Source organism: Passer montanus, unplaced genomic scaffold (genome assembly GCF_014805655.1).
Source record: "Passer montanus isolate IOZ18808 unplaced genomic scaffold, ASM1480565v1 scaffold141, whole genome shotgun sequence".
NCBI classification, from domain to species: domain Eukaryota; kingdom Metazoa; phylum Chordata; class Aves; order Passeriformes; family Passeridae; genus Passer; species Passer montanus.
This window is the reverse complement of record NW_024361053.1, coordinates 410,944-426,331: the sequence shown is the minus strand read 5'-3', so window position 1 is coordinate 426,331 and position 15,388 is coordinate 410,944. Positions and strand designations below refer to the sequence as shown.

The window sequence follows — 15,388 nt, the reverse complement described above, 5'->3', positions numbered from 1 at the left end:
GCACAGCTGCATGGATGCTCAGCAGCATCATCTCCCTGTCACATGCCAGGCTCTCTGTGGTTGTGGCAGATAAGAGTAGCTGCAGCAGCATGAAAGCCTGGTGACCCTTGCCAGCTTTCCCTGCCTGTGGTGGCTGAAATACTCAACTAGGTACAGCTGTTGTGTCATGTGCTGTGTAGAGCTGGGTGCACCAAGCCCACATGGAGCCTATAACACCTGAAGTACTTTTGTTTCTGTTCCCACTACTCTGGGGGTGTATTTCATTTAAGCTCACTCAGTACAATGATGCCTGTGTGAGGGTGAGAAACAAGAACACAGCTGGGAGGTGGTGCTTGGGGCACGCTCATAGAGGGATGCCCCGGCAGCTGGAACTGTTTCAAGACACACGAGCCTCACTGATTCCTACAGGTGGAGAAAGAGGTGGAAGATTCAAAGATGGGGCAGGTTTGGTTTGGGGGTTCTACTTGGTGGCAGGATAGTGGATTGTCTTTTATACCCATGGCTGCCTTTTGTTTTTCCAACAGTTTTGTTGGCAAGTCTCGCTTTCTTCCAGGTAAATAGGAAGAGGAAGGATGCCATAATGCCACAATCAACCTCTCTTGGACTCATGCTGAGTTTCCCCTGTACAAGTTTTTTGCACTGATGCTGACATTACCTGGTTTTCTTCACTGAACATTGAGATGCACTTACATCAGATCTCTGACAAAATTCGTAGCACCTCACATCAGGCATTTCTCAGTGGCATCTTCATTAGGACCTCTGACTATCTTTTAAGTTAATGAAAACAAACTAGGACCTCCAGAGAAAGAGCTAGAGCTCTGCAAATAGCCCTGCTGAATCCACTTAGAATTAAGGGGTTTTTATTTGAATACTACAGTATTTTAGCTGGTAGCATTCTGGTTATATTTTACACTAAGTGTGAATATGTTTTCACGGTCTTCTCTGAAAGCCTTTGTGAAATGCTCCTCTGCTTTCATCCCAGTTTCAGTGCCAAAAATTCTATCATGAGATTTGTTTTTTCTACAACTAAATCAAAGCCGGGGTTTCCTTTTAGTCTTTATATTTTTATTACATCTCTGTCACTTCACTAAAGGCTGGTCCTGGGTACACCTGTGTGCCCTGGTGAGAGAGAACACCAAGTGATGGACCAGTTTTTCTCTTGCAGCAGTACCAGTCAGAGTTTGATGGGGAGGCATGAGGCTGGGGCTGGCCATCCTGTTACACCTCAGTAAGTACAGATGCTACAGTGACTCAGACCAATTTTGAAATATTATCATGTGATTTACACACCTTTCCAAGATTTTGTTAAAGCACTTCTTTTAAGAAAATGCTATTGAGAAACACTTGACAGTGAATCCTTATTCCCCACCCTCCTGCCAGTGAGGGACCTACAAGATATGATATCTTCAAGTACAAAGAAAACATACATGTTGTAATTGAGCCTGATTTGGGTCCTGAAAGGGGCAATCAACATCTGCTAATGAATAATGAGCATGGATTTTTATAAGTAAAAAGAGCATGCTAACTAAACATAGGCACCGCTTTACATCTAAAGAGTCAAGTGTCACTCATCATCTGAATTATAGCCTGAGCCATGGCTGAAACTTGGTTATGAAATGCTGTATTTTTACTGTGGTAGTTGTATTTCTAGTGTTTTGTGGGATCTTCAAGTATCAGTTGTAGGGGTTTTTCAACTGCACCTTTTCTAACAAGTTGAGCCAAGTAAAGCTGAATGGATATAGCCTCCAAGGTACCCATTCCTTTGCAGAGTTTCAGGACAGAACTTGTTTAAAAGGAAAAGCCCTGTAAGGGAAATCTTAATATAGTGGGGAAGACACTGAAAGTTGTTTCAGGCAAAACAAAGAAGTCCTGCAATTATTCAGACAATTCAGAATTACTCTTTTAATTTATTAATGACAACTACATGGGGTTTAACAGGGCCCTGAACTAGGGATTCATTGCAAATTAAAAGAAAATCTAGGGGACCCCTTATATCAATCCTGGTCTCATTTCCACCATTATAACTAGGAACACTTATTTCAACAGAAATAAGTGGAATTAATTCAAATCTACCTCTATTCACAGAGTCAATTGAAATGCTCAGTGTTCTTTTGTAGGATTGCTGGCAATGGGTATGTCAGGATGGGAAGCATAATAAATTATTGCTCATGGTAGATTGGCATTTTTACTGAAAAGTAGTGTGCTGAAAATTTAAGTTTTAGCATAGATTTGCAATATGCTAGCTATATTTTTTTTATTATTATTTTGCAGCTGGTGTGTTCATTACTGAAGTTCTTTAAAAAATGTATAACTAAGGACAAAAGGGGTACAGGCAAAGGATAATTGTGCTTTCTGCTTGTGTTGGGATTTAACTGATTTTCTCTGGGAAATACTGTTGGATATGCAAAACAATTTAGTCTTTCTTTGATCTTCTTTTATGCTCAGTGCTGCTAAGAGCCCAGCATGCACAGCATGACTGTGGTGCTGGGTCCTGCCACCCAGCCCTTGGGGACCTTCTCCAGGGCCGCAGCAAGCAGCTGACAGCCTCGTCAACCTGTGGGATGAGCAGCCCTCAGAAGTACTGCATTATAGGCTACCTAGAGGTGGGTTTGCCTTCTTTTGTTAACTCCTCTTGCTAACCATAACCACTCTACCTGCAGATAAGAATAAGGGAACCTTATTCTCATCTGCACAGGGAATTGGCCCAGACTGGGAAGTTCCTGTGGGAGTTATCTGAATAATTGTCAGTGTCACACTGAGTCTGGAGGAAGGCTGTGCCTCTCTGCAGCACATAAGGAGGGTTTGGCAGCAAACAGCCTCCACAGTGATGTGTATCTTCTCAAGGGAGAGAAAGATCCCTGAGATGCACAGGGATTGAGCACAGGGATTTCTGAAGGAGCTTTGCTCTGCAAGTGCTCTTCCCACTCAGGCCCCAGAGGTGAAGCCCACGGTCTGTGTGTGAGTGCAGGGGTGCCACAGGCTGCAGGGCCCTCTCCAGAGGACTTGTCCACATGGTGTTGAGACCTGAGGCAGCCTGTCAAGAGATTCACACCACACACTCTCCTCTCTTTTGATCTGAAATGAGGCCAGTGTTGCTGAAAGATGCCTCTGAAAAGGGAAGACCTAAAGCTGTAGCCCAGGCTTTGGCCATGTGGGTGAGTCAGATCAAATAAAAATGTGGCTGACCAAGAGGATGCTTCTCACTCCCTGGCTGCAGGGATGGGGGGGAACCACTGGGTATATGGAAGGTGTGCAGAAATGAGGATTCCCCTGTTGTACATCCTGGAGGGCTTGGCCCCACTGAGCTAATAAATTGTCACAAATAGAAATATTGTCACTAAATAACAGCCTAGGCTGAAGAGGAAGTTCAAATACAGCTGCTTTGAAAGCAAAACCAGTGAGAGACTAGTCAGAAATACAATGTATAAGGAAAAGGAAAAGCAAAATACATGCAATAATACAAAAGAAAAACCACTGACAAAGTCAGAGGAAGTTCAAATACAGCTTAATTTATAAGCAATTGAAAATAATGACAGTGTATGACCTTCTAGCTTAATGTTGTGACATATTTGCAGAGTAAAAGTATGGACATGAAACCAAGGGGGGGGAACCACTGGGTATATGGAAGGTGTGCAGAAATGAGGATTCCCCTGTTGTACATCCTGGAGGGCTTGGTCCCACTGAGCTAATAAATTGTCACAAATAGAAATATTGTCACTAAATAACAGCCTAGGCTGAAGAGGAAGTTCAAATACAGCTTAATTTATAAGCAATTGAAAATAATGATAGTTTATGACCTTCTAGCTTAATGTTGTGACACATTTACAGAGTAAAGTATGGACATGAACTGTCCCAAACCCCAGATTACATCCAGGTGGGGATGCTTAGCTCCTCTCCCCTGGGCAGAGCACCTCACAATGGGCTGTTATCATTCTAATGAGCCATTGAAACCAAGCACTGCTCCAAATTGCACATTGTATCTACAGTTTTCTGCAAAATGTAAATATCTCTTTCTTTTACTAAAATAGCCTGAATCCTCATTCTGGTCCTAAAGCTGGATGAACAATGCTCCTCCTGGTTTCAGCAGCTCTTGAGGATGGGAATAGAATATATTTTATATTGTAACCCAGGACATCCCACCAGCCAGGCACACAACTTAGGCATCACCTTCTCCTGTGGCTTATTCCCACATCCTCACACTACACTCTGCCCAAATCCCTGGAGTCAGTCTGTGCAGTGCATCCACCCCTGCCAACCCTGCTGAACACTTTCCCAACTGCCTTTTATTCTTGCTTTTTAGGAGGAGATCAAAGAGCAATAAAAAAAAATCAGTATTTTCGCTTGCCTGTACTTACCCTTTGAATTATGTAAATACAGACTCATGAAAGGAGCAGCTGTTCTGCAATAATCCCTGTGATTTAATGCTGCTTCAACATATCTTGACCCCTGGTGGCTGTCTCCTGAAGAGGGTGAAAACTACAAACTCTGCTGCTACAGAGCCCTTTGTCAATGCGTTCTGTTCCATCAGCTTGCCTTAAATGAGTCATGCACCTACAGTGCATCAGAGTGCCACTTCACTTTCAATTTGCTTTCTCACCAGCACATTTGAATTCTTTGCTGGAAGCAGACCAGGAAGTTTTGCATCTTGTAAATCAAAGTTCTCCCTCTCCTCTCCTGATGACCTGTGTCAGATTTCTTAAGAGCAAGCCTTACTCATGAAAGTGGGTGTTAGTCAATGAGGCAAGCTACCAAGAGCCAGGATTTAGCTGGGGTTCAGATGGGGAAAAATTAAAATTCAACTGCTTTGTGTTTGGAAAGAAGCGTTACAAGTAAATTTTAGTCTTTAATATGTCTTACTGTTTTTAAAATGTAGGTTAAGTGGGTTTTAGCTCAATGATTGGATTTACTACTTATATATGTTTTGAAAGGAAAGGACAGGGCACTCAGCATTGAGGAGAGTATAAAGCTGCACGACTCAGAGGCAAATGGGATCTGCCAGACATGGACATGCACATGCTTGTCCTTTGGAACAGATTTTTATGGAGCAACCTTAAAGATAAGTTGCCCCAGTGTCATATTGTTTGTCTATAAAAACCAGAGTGGGAGTGTGCTGCTTCAACTGCTTCCAGCTGCTTCAACAACCTGAGCTGTCCTTACCAGAGCTTTGTGAAATGACAGATTTTTTTTTTTTTAATTTCTCGCTCATCTGCTAAAATGTGCATTCATACACTTGTCAAGTGTAGTATAGAATGACTGAACACAATACATAATTACTATGTTTAAAATGCATTAATTATACCTGTAAATCTATATCTCTTCATTTATTTAAATGCAAATTATTCCCAGGTGATTTCATAATTCAAAGAAGTTAAAACCATTCTCAGTTCTTTGTGGATGCTGAGTGTACCACCTATCTCCTTCTGGGTCATTTCCAGCCTTCTAGCCATGGCCACTGAACTCATGCCTCCTCCTTCAGTTCCCTCTGGGGTGCTGCGTCAACCCTTTCCTACTGCCAGTGTCCCCATGTTCTGCTTTGAAAGCAAAACCAGTGAGAGACTAGTCAGAAATACAATGTATAAGGAAAAGGAAAAGCAAAATACATGCAATAATACAAAAGAAAAACCACTGACAAAGTCAGAATATAACCTGTCACCCTGTTGGTCAGGGTGTTGGTAGCAGTCCAGTTGGATTGGTGGCTGCAGTCCTCCTGGAGTGTCAGGTGTGGTTCTGTTGGAGCAGTGATCCTGTAGAAAGGGTGTAGTCTTCCTCTGAAGATCCAGTGGAAAAGACAGCCATTCCTCTGGGAATCCAGTGGAAAAACTGTCTGCTCTGTCCCAAACCCCAGATTACATCCAGGTGGGGATGCTTAGCTCCTCTCCCCTGGGCAGAGCACCTCACAATGGGCTGTTATCATTCTAATGAGCCATGTGGTGGGTCCTTGATTTCCCATTAAACAGAAATGGCTCCCAGAGGAAGTTATCTCTGAGACATTGATGGGCCCATTAACGGGAGATAAGGAAAAACAATGCTCCTCCTGGTTTCAGCAGCTCTTGAGGATGGGAATAGAATATATTTTATATTGTAACCCAGGACATCCCACCAGCCAGGCACACAACTTAGGCATCACCTTCTCCTGTGGCTTATTCCCACATCCTCACACTACACTCTGCCCAAATCCCTGGAGTCAGTCTGTGCAGTGCATCCACCCCTGCCAACCCTGCTGAACACTTTCCCAGGGCCCTGCTGGCTGTGATGGCTGCTCAGGCTCTCCACACGATCCAGCACAGGCCATCTCCCAGCCCACCATCTTAACCTTGTCACCTCTTCTTGCTCTCCTTCTCAATCCCCATTTTACCACCTTAAACAGGAACTCCTTGCCCTCACTATCAAAACTTCTCATTCAGAACGGAGCTATCAGAAGGTAGCTATTGCTACCTTCATCTTCTTCTTGTAGCATTTTCAAATAAGATCCTTGTGTCCTATTGATATCCTGATTTTCCTCCTTTGCATTGGTTTTAAGCTTTCCCGGTTCCCCTATGCTTCAAAAGACACTGAGAGCAGTCAGGGTGGTGGTGTCATCCCAAACCAACTACTTACCTGGTATCTGCTCTTACTGAGATCCCTCCTCCACTGAAAAAGTGCAATTTTTATAAAGTACCTGGGGAAGACCATGACCAACACATACTGTGTGCAAGCTTTGTGCATATGATGGTTCTCTTGGGCTTGTATATGAAAAGCCTGAGTGATTAAAAGCACAGACATCGAAAGCAACAAGATAGTTTCAAGCATTGCAATGACATAAATATATGTACATGCACCTAATTTTTAGTGAAGAATCTCGATTAAGCTTTTATTCTGCTCATTTTTTTTTCTAGGCTGAAGAGAAGTGCTTTCTCTGTGATTCCAGATACCCATATAATCCCTATACCCAGCACAATAGTCACATGGTTGAAAATGTTATCACAACGTTTGAGCCTGAAAGGAAAAAGAAGTGGTGGCAGTCAGAAAATGGTAAGTTACTTAGAGAACATGGTACTGCAAAATGTTACTGGGGGATTTCTTTATGAAATTGACTTTCACAAAGTTGCCTTCATGAAGAGATGAAAAAAACCCTGCATCTGTTCTTTGGTTAGGTAATACTGAGTGATTTAAACCCATTTGTGTGTAGCAAGATAAGATTTCAGGAAGTCGGTGTTTCTATGGACAAGTTTTAAACTCAGCACCAAGAGCTGACCAGAGGATATGTGGCAATGCTGGGTCGTACATGAAAGCCATATATTTTCCACAGGGTGTCTGTCTGGGAAAAGAATTTTCATTTGGGGCAAAATATACATTTGCCTACAGATGCAAGGTAAAGACAGTCTGTAAATCACAAGTACCCATTTAAAAATTGTTTTTAAAGAACTAATAGTTTAGGAAAAAATTAAATAAAGCCTGTCTATCAGCTCCCTAATTCTGATACTCCCAAGTTCCTTTTCTGCAGGGCTGTTCTTGATCCATTCATCCCCCAGCTTGTATTGATTCTGGGGATTGTCCTAACCCAGGTGTAGCACCTTGCACTTGGCCTTGACAAATCTCATCAGACTCCCAGAGGCTCACATCTCAAGCTTTTCCAGGTCCCTCTGGATGGTCACTGATACTTCACATGTGCCAGCAGCACCACTAGGCTTGGTGCCCTCTGCAATTTGTGGAGGATGTGTGCAATCCCAGAACTGATGAAGATAATATCCTTACAGCTTCTCTGGGAAGACAGGCTAGGAGGAATAACATTTACTCTCTCTTATTTGACATAATGTAATTATGTGAAAAGCATTTGACTGGTTGGAAATTAAGACCTAGAAAAATATGTTACCTCTATTTTGAGTATCCAACTGAAAATCCATAAGCCTTGTTGTTTTTTCATGGAGTTTAGCAAGGATCTGTCACCGGCTTTGGACACCACTGCCAATAAAGCTGTGAGAGGAGCTTTCCTTGTTCTCTCTGTCTTTCTTCTAGGATGAGGTCTCATGCACTAGGATGATACAGCTTCTCTGGGAAGACAGGCTAGGAGGAATAACATTTACTCTCTCTTATTTGACATAATGTAATTATGTGAAAAGCATTTGACTGGTTGGAAATTAAGACCTAGAAAAATATGTTACCTCTATTTTGAGTATCCAACTGAAAATCCATAAGCCTTGTTGTTTTTTCATGGAGTTTAGCAAGGATCTGTCACCGGCTTTGGACACCACTGCCAATAAAGCTGTGAGAGGAGCTTTCCTTGTTCTCTCTGTCTTTCTTCTAGGATGAGGTCTCATGCACCGCCTGGTCAGCAGGAGTCCTGAGACTCCAAATGTGTACAATGGGGATATCAGCTGAGCTTCTGGCACTCTCTACAGAGAGTGTGTAACTTCTGGAGTTTTTTTCCATATTCGTTGCAGTTTTGGAAGATGCCTGGTGCAGAAGTTCTGCTCATGACAAATTTCACGTCCAGAAGTATAGAAGGCTTCTGGCACTCTCTACAGAGAGTGTGTAACTTCTGGAGTTTTTTTCAATATTCGTTGCAGTTTTGGAAGATGCCTGGTGCTCATGACAAATTTCACATCCGGAAGTATAGAAGAGTTTAGCAGTTCTGTTTAGCATGAAGAAAACACCTCATTTTATTAGTTCTCTTTTTCTTTCTTAGCAATAAGTGAATTATTTGAATGGATTTTTTAAAATAATTCTAACTGGATATAGAAGCACACAAACCCAGAACCCTACCATGACCATCATTTACAGTCTGAATTATGTAAGCAGGACCTTCAGGCATCTTTTGCTGTCTCAGTGACATGCAGCATTGCTGGTGACAGTGCCAGGAAGGCAGCACATTTTATTGCCCCAGAGAGAGAGCTCCAGCTGCACGGGTTTGTGCACAGAGGATGCCCCAAAGGGTCTAGCTGCTCTGCTGGAAAAGGCATTTTTAAATACCCCATGGGAAAACTGTCTCAGCAACCACTTCAATTTACACATTGTGCACTTCATTTTCATTCTCTTTTCAGGCATTGACCACGTCAGCATTAGATTGGACCTAGAAACTTTATTCCAATTCAGCCATCTTATCCTGACCTTCAAGGTACATCTTTTACCAGAGCTTTTACGTAATTAATACACTAATTAACCACAGGAATAAATTGCTTACAGAGGCAATGAAAACTCCATCTTTAGAGGTTTGTAAGAACAGGTTAGATAAACACCTGTCAAGTATGGTTAAATTATAGTTGATCCTGCCTTAGGGGAGGAGGATAGACTGAACAGCTTCTTATTCGTGTGCCTTCTGAACCTATTTTCTATAAATCCAAGAATTAAAACTGGAAAAATACTTTGCAAAATTACACTCTAAAAATGGAGGACATATCTGACCTGCAGTTGCTCTTTCAATTTAGTTCAGTTCATGCACATCAATTATGATCTAGATGATTACAATTTTTTTTACTAAATTCCTAATTGTTATGGTAAACTTCCTTACTTAGAAAGTAATCACATATTTTTATGAAATGTTACCTTTCCCTTTTGCAAGAGAGAGGCTCTAATGAGCTTTTTTAGAGATTCCTGTAACCATCACAGTACCTGTAATGAGCCTATAAACCCTCAAATAAAAAATTTTAGCTTCCTCCAAAGAGAAATATCAATGTAACAACCCCTGTGGTGTCTTATTAATGCTGGCTTAGGGAATTCTTGAAATATTTCTTGTAGACATTTCGGCCTGCAGCAATGCTGGTTGAGCGCTCTGCCGATTTTGGTCAGACCTGGAAAGTCTTCAGATATTTTGCACATGACTGTGCAGCTTCTTTCCCCAACATCTCTTCTGGTCCAGCAAAAAGTGTTGGAGATGTTGTTTGTGATTCAAGATATTCAGACATCGAGCCCTCCACTGAAGGCGAGGTACTGTCAAGTTTGTATGAGTTCAAATCATTTGTGGAACTGGAGGTCTCTTGTCTGTGTCTGCTAAAAGCAGAGGCCTGTCCTTTGATCCCTTTGGTGGCTGCTCATCCCATCTCTAGAGCTTTATTGATTTGTTTTGCAGGTTGTTTTAAAAGCTTTGGACCCCAGCTTTGAAATAGAAAATCCGTATGTGCCATATATCCAAGGTATGGACACTACATGTTTTGTCCAGAGACACTTTGCTGGTATGGTATTTTTTGTTTTGTACACTGAAAGGGTCAAGACTTCAGCTGGTGTAAGTCAATGATGTTGAAAATTAGGTACCTAAAGATCTTAGGGGCACATTGTATTAGTAAATGAAATGGGCCAGTCTTGTTCTCTAGCCCCGGGGGCAAACAGCAAAGCTCTGCAGAGCACATCCATGAAGCTAGACTGTCTTTCCCTCTGGATTCAGGCCCAGTCCATACTGCTTTTTGAGAGCAGTCCCAGAGGTACACATGAACCCATGAAGACAGTGGCTGGGAAAATGCAGAGCCATACCAAGTAGGATGCTAACACTTATGCAGCTGTGTGCCAGGAGTGGGTCCCTGCACTGCCACTGTAGGCATTACTGATCTTGGCCAATAGTGGATCATTTTCATTATCTCTTCACTATGAGAAATTTCTTGGATGACTGATTCAAGCTGAAGATTTCATACTGTTCATTTTAGACTGAACTTGGGCTCCTGACCTCTCTTCTTTCCTTCCAGATCTCATTACATTGACAAACCTAAGGATCAATTTTACTAAACTCCACACCCTTGGAGATGCTCTGCTTGGGAGGAGGCACGGTGATCCCCTTGAGAAGTACTACTATGCCATCTATGAGATGGTTGTGCGGGGCAGCTGCTTTTGCAATGGCCATGCCAGCCAGTGTGATTCCATGCAGAACCTACGGGGAGATGTTTTCCACCAGTCTGGGATGGTGTGTCCTTAATGCTGTCTCCAAAAAGGGGAGTCTCCACTGGTGTTTTGTGAGAAGCAAGAGATGGAGGGAGGGAGCTGAAGGAAGATCTCTGATAATCTTTGGATTGGCCATTTGCAACTGCTAGTTAAATGTTTCAATGCAGACTCTTCCTTTAAAACCCGGGGTTGGAGTGCACAGAAGCTGTCTTTGTTGGCACTGCTGTGGTGTTTCAAAAGCAACTGGGGCAAGACGTGTTGATAATAGCAGCAAAATGCCAGAGCTGTAATGGTGCAAATGTAATGCAGTAAGTAGCCTATGGCATGTGCAGACTTGAATGGCCACTTGTTGGGTGCATTCCACACTCCAGCTGGGCCTGGAGGCTCTGCAACGGGAAGGGAGGCACTGGCACAAAGAATAGCTGATAATGCAAAGCTAACCCATGAAAAATGGATTATTAAAAATCCCAGGAATGTGATTGCAAGTTCTTTCCCTCTGGGAACAAGAGTTTTTTCTCCTGGAAAATATGTATCACGATATGAAGACATATAGGGAGAGAGAGAAATAATCTAAAATGTTTATGTCTCCTTTGATATCTCTTTAAGTATTTTTTTTCTAAATGTTGCTCAGTGGCTTTAAAACAATTTGGTTAATGTTTGGATGTATTCTCCAGATCTTTTACTCAAATAATTGAAAATTATGTCAGCTGAGGGAGCCAAAGAGCTTCAAATGTTCCTGATCTTGCTGACATATCTTAAACAAATATCTCTCCTCTCCTCTCCTCTCCTCTCCTCTCCTCTCCTCTCCTCTCCTCTCCCTTTTTTTTGTCACCTTATCTGCTCTCTGTTCTCACCACATTACAGGTCCATGGGAGATGTATCTGCCACCATAACACTGAAGGTTCCTCTTGTGAAAGATGTAAAGATTTCTACAATGATGCTCCCTGGAGGCCAGCTGAAGGGACACAAGATAATGCTTGCAAACGTAACTCAAACACGATATTTTCCTTTCTAATAGCCAGGAGTGGGTGTGACACAATCCTAGTCCAATCCATAATGAGATGGCCGGTTTCTGGGAGGGAGACTTTTTTATGCCTCATCCAGAAAAATAGGTTCCTACATCCACAGATGCTGTGTTATCTTACAAGAGGAAGAGCTGTTTCATGTTCTTATTCTTCATACAGAAAAAAAAAGAGGGGGAAAAAAGGAGCTAATGCAAAAAAAGATCATTCATTGGTTTGCACAGTGTTTTTACAGTGTTTTTCATGTGAGTGAAAGAATTTAGACAAGGCTAAATTATTTATTTCCACAATAATGAGTAATGCAGTATACACAAGAATAATAAATTAGGATCTGTAGACAAATATTCAGCTAGAGATTTCTTCAGCAGGGCAGTGTTCCCCACTGTATACCAGGCACACTCACCTGCATTTCCAAGTTTAGGATACAGTTCTGTCCAAAGATTCAATTTTTTCCCCCAGCTGTAAGACAGCAATGTGGCCAGACCACAGCATTTACCTGGTGTGAAATGCCCCCCTGTTTGCTTTGGTTTCAGGTTGTAACTGCAACAGCCACTCCAGCAGGTGCCACTTTGACATGGCCGTGTACCAGGCCAGCGGCGGGGTCAGCGGTGGCGTTTGTGAGGACTGCCAGGACAACACCACGGGCCAGCACTGCGACAGCTGCAAACCTTCCTTTTACCAGGATCCACTCAAAGTCATCTCAGATCCTCGGCCGTGCCTCCGTAAGCTTCCCTTTTTAACTTCTGTAAGAGTGACTCAAAGCAGGGCTGTTCTGGTTCCCTTTGCTCTGAGCCCTATGGCCATCCCCGTGCTTAAATGTCCACGTGGTGGTAAAAATGTTACCCAACCTATAACATCCAAACTGCCCTACTAAGTAGCTGTATGATAGTATCCTCCATCCATCATTGTGAAAGGAGCTTCATATTCCAACTCCTTGCTGAACAGAGCTTAGAAATCCAGCAAAGCTATAATTTTTCTTGAACAAGGTCAATAGAAATACAAATAGCAGTAGTGGTGTTGCTTCTGTGACCTTCAGCAATTACAGAAGAGGCACCAAAATGATGGGAGGAGTAAATAACTTTTGCTAGATACCTGCCATATGCAAGAAAAATAATCTTTCAGACATGAAAGCTCTTCTTCTGAAAGATGACCTGAATTCATTACTAACATAGGATGGAGAGAACGCTCTGAGTATTATTTAATTGTAGCAATTGACTGGCATGAAAACTCCTTCAGGAGGGAAGGGCAGACCACCTGCAGCTCTGTAACTGCATTTTCACGCTTACATCTCCGTGTGCTTTTTTTGTGTGTCTCCCTGACCTGCAGCCTGCAGCTGTGACCCCGCGGGTACCGTGCCCGAGGGCGTGTGCGAGAGCCGCACGGACCCCGCGCTGGGCACGGTGGCAGGGCGCTGCCCCTGCAAGGACAACGTGGAGGGCGCTCGCTGCGACAAGTGCAAGGCAAACTACCACGGGCTGAGCAGCAGCGACCCCCTGGGCTGCCAGCGTATGTAAACCACCTCTTCCAGTCTCCTTTCCAAAGCGTTTCTAAGGCATGGAGGTAGCTGAATGCACAGATCCACACACTAATGCTCTTGTGACTTGAGTCACAAAATACACAGCTGCCTACTGTAATTTAATGTCAGCAAAATTCAAGGTTTCTGGTGCAGCATCCAAGACTGAAACAATGCAAAATCACTTTCAGAATACATAGTATAATACAACAGATCAGGCTGTTGCTCACAGAAGGGTTATTAAATATGCAACTTAATTGAAAAGAGATATTGAGACGACAGCAAGCTACTGCCTTGCCAAAAGAACTTCCAGCCAATCATTCCTCTGAGAAAGGCTTGGTGGAAGCACATCCCACCCCTGCTCAGGTGCACTGTGGGTTTGTTATGCCCACACCAGGTGCTCAGCCACACACAAGGACTGCAGTGCAGATCAGCACACAGCCCTTGGCAAACCACTGCTGAGGCCTTCTGCCAGTGCCTCTGCTCCCCCCAGAAAGAGACCCACTGGGGAAACTGTCCATTTCCAAGGGCAGTCTGAGGGCTGGAGGGTGCCAGGGCACATTCATCTGCAGAGTGTCTGTGTGGAGAATGGAGACTGCCAGTCATGCTGATGCCACAAATAATGTAAACGCCAGTCCTGGGCCGTCACTGGGGCCTGCAGAGCTAACTGCACTTTTCTGTCCCTGCAGCCTGCAACTGCGATCCCTTGGGCAGCTTGCCCTTCTCCGTCTGTGATCCTGCCACGGGACAGTGCCTCTGCCAGAGGTTCACCACAGGGCAGCGCTGTGAAAGATGCCTTGTACGTACTCAGTTTCTGGGTTCGCTTCTGCATGTGGTTGTGGAAGTCTCCTCACTCATTTCACACCTTTTCATTGCCAGAAAAGTGAACAATTAGTCAAAATTCAAAATAATTTTGTAGCTGTATGGTATTATCCCAATTTGCATTGACACATTTGTTTTTCTTTCTCTGCTCCCAAGTATTTGTGCAATCAAATTGCAGGGGGAGGAGCACTCCCAGGAAGGAAAGGAAATGCAAAATTATGTCCTTGATCCATTTTAGCTGTTTACAGAGCAATTTGCTTGTACAAGTGGGTAAATATCTGGCTCTTGCAGTGGCTGAGCACCCCTGCTATCCAGTAAGAGGAGCAATCTCCCATGGCCAAGCACAGTAGTGCTCCATTGTTCATCCAGCAGAACAAGTTTTGTTTTGCTTTGCATACTTAAACATTTGCCATAGAAGAACCTTTCTTTTTGTACCAGGCAGGATACTGGGGTCTTGGCAACAGCTTGTATGGCTGTTCTCCATGTGACTGTGATATCGGTGGATCCCAGAATAACTTGTAAGTTCTTCAAGTTCTTTCTTGGTTTTAATTTTTATAAACTCTTAGGCTAGATTTTTTGGTTAGGTTAATATAGTCACAGTACAGATAGGGAAATAGAATGTAGATGGAATTTCATCATATACAAACAGTGTAAATTTGGGTGGAGATCTTATATATTTATTTGTGGTAATTTTTTACTTATTTCCTTTGAAGCCAACCTTAAATCAGGTTGAGCCAAGATGTGTTTTATATGAAATATAAAACACATGCCTTGAGAGAATCAGAGGCCCTAATATTATTAGAAACTAGAAGTAAGTTGGAGATGACATTTTTGACTTAGCTTCCTACATCTACCTTAAATGCTAGATTTTTTTTTTTATCAGTCCTATTTAAAATGTATAATTTTAGAAGCAAGGTTGGTTTCAGTTGGACTCCTCCAAAATCTGTTGTGTAGGAGTCTTCACTGCTGCTGTTAGGCTTCAGACAGAGGAGCACACAGTCCCATGCTGTAGAGCAGCTCCTTGTGAGCAGGTAAATCACCTGGTGTGGTAAACATACGTGTAAGCATATGAAAACATTCAATATCACATCAAAAGTCCCTCTGATTTCATGTCCTGCCTCCATAATTGTGGGTGACAGATTATTAACAATCGTGATATAGTGATTCTTATAGAAAAAGATACAGG

At 42.9% G+C, this 15,388-nt stretch overlaps 1 protein-coding gene and 1 long non-coding RNA gene across 2 annotated transcripts in view; one reads left to right on the top strand and one right to left on the bottom strand.

Annotated features, from left to right (window-relative positions):
* Positions 1–300: 300 nt before the first annotated feature.
* The window catches only part of LAMB4 (laminin subunit beta 4), a 43,577-nt gene continuing 28,489 nt past the window's right edge, over positions 301–15,388 (top strand). The window contains exons 1-13 of the mRNA XM_039700494.1: positions 301–420; positions 1,166–1,228; positions 2,446–2,603; positions 6,876–7,011; positions 9,021–9,094; positions 9,715–9,903; positions 10,046–10,109; positions 10,653–10,867; positions 11,710–11,830; positions 12,401–12,589; positions 13,194–13,373; positions 14,070–14,179; positions 14,641–14,720. Of these exons, the coding sequence (XP_039556428.1) occupies positions 1,195–1,228; positions 2,446–2,603; positions 6,876–7,011; positions 9,021–9,094; positions 9,715–9,903; positions 10,046–10,109; positions 10,653–10,867; positions 11,710–11,830; positions 12,401–12,589; positions 13,194–13,373; positions 14,070–14,179; positions 14,641–14,720 (1,550 nt within the window). The 5' untranslated portion in view covers positions 301–420; positions 1,166–1,194. The remainder of the gene's footprint in view (positions 421–1,165; positions 1,229–2,445; positions 2,604–6,875; positions 7,012–9,020; positions 9,095–9,714; positions 9,904–10,045; positions 10,110–10,652; positions 10,868–11,709; positions 11,831–12,400; positions 12,590–13,193; positions 13,374–14,069; positions 14,180–14,640; positions 14,721–15,388) is intronic.
* The window catches only part of LOC120498130, a 33,985-nt gene continuing 32,879 nt past the window's right edge, over positions 14,283–15,388 (bottom strand). Inside the window, exon 4 of the long non-coding RNA XR_005626641.1 lies at positions 14,283–15,242. This is a non-coding gene — a long non-coding RNA (uncharacterized LOC120498130). The remainder of the gene's footprint in view (positions 15,243–15,388) is intronic.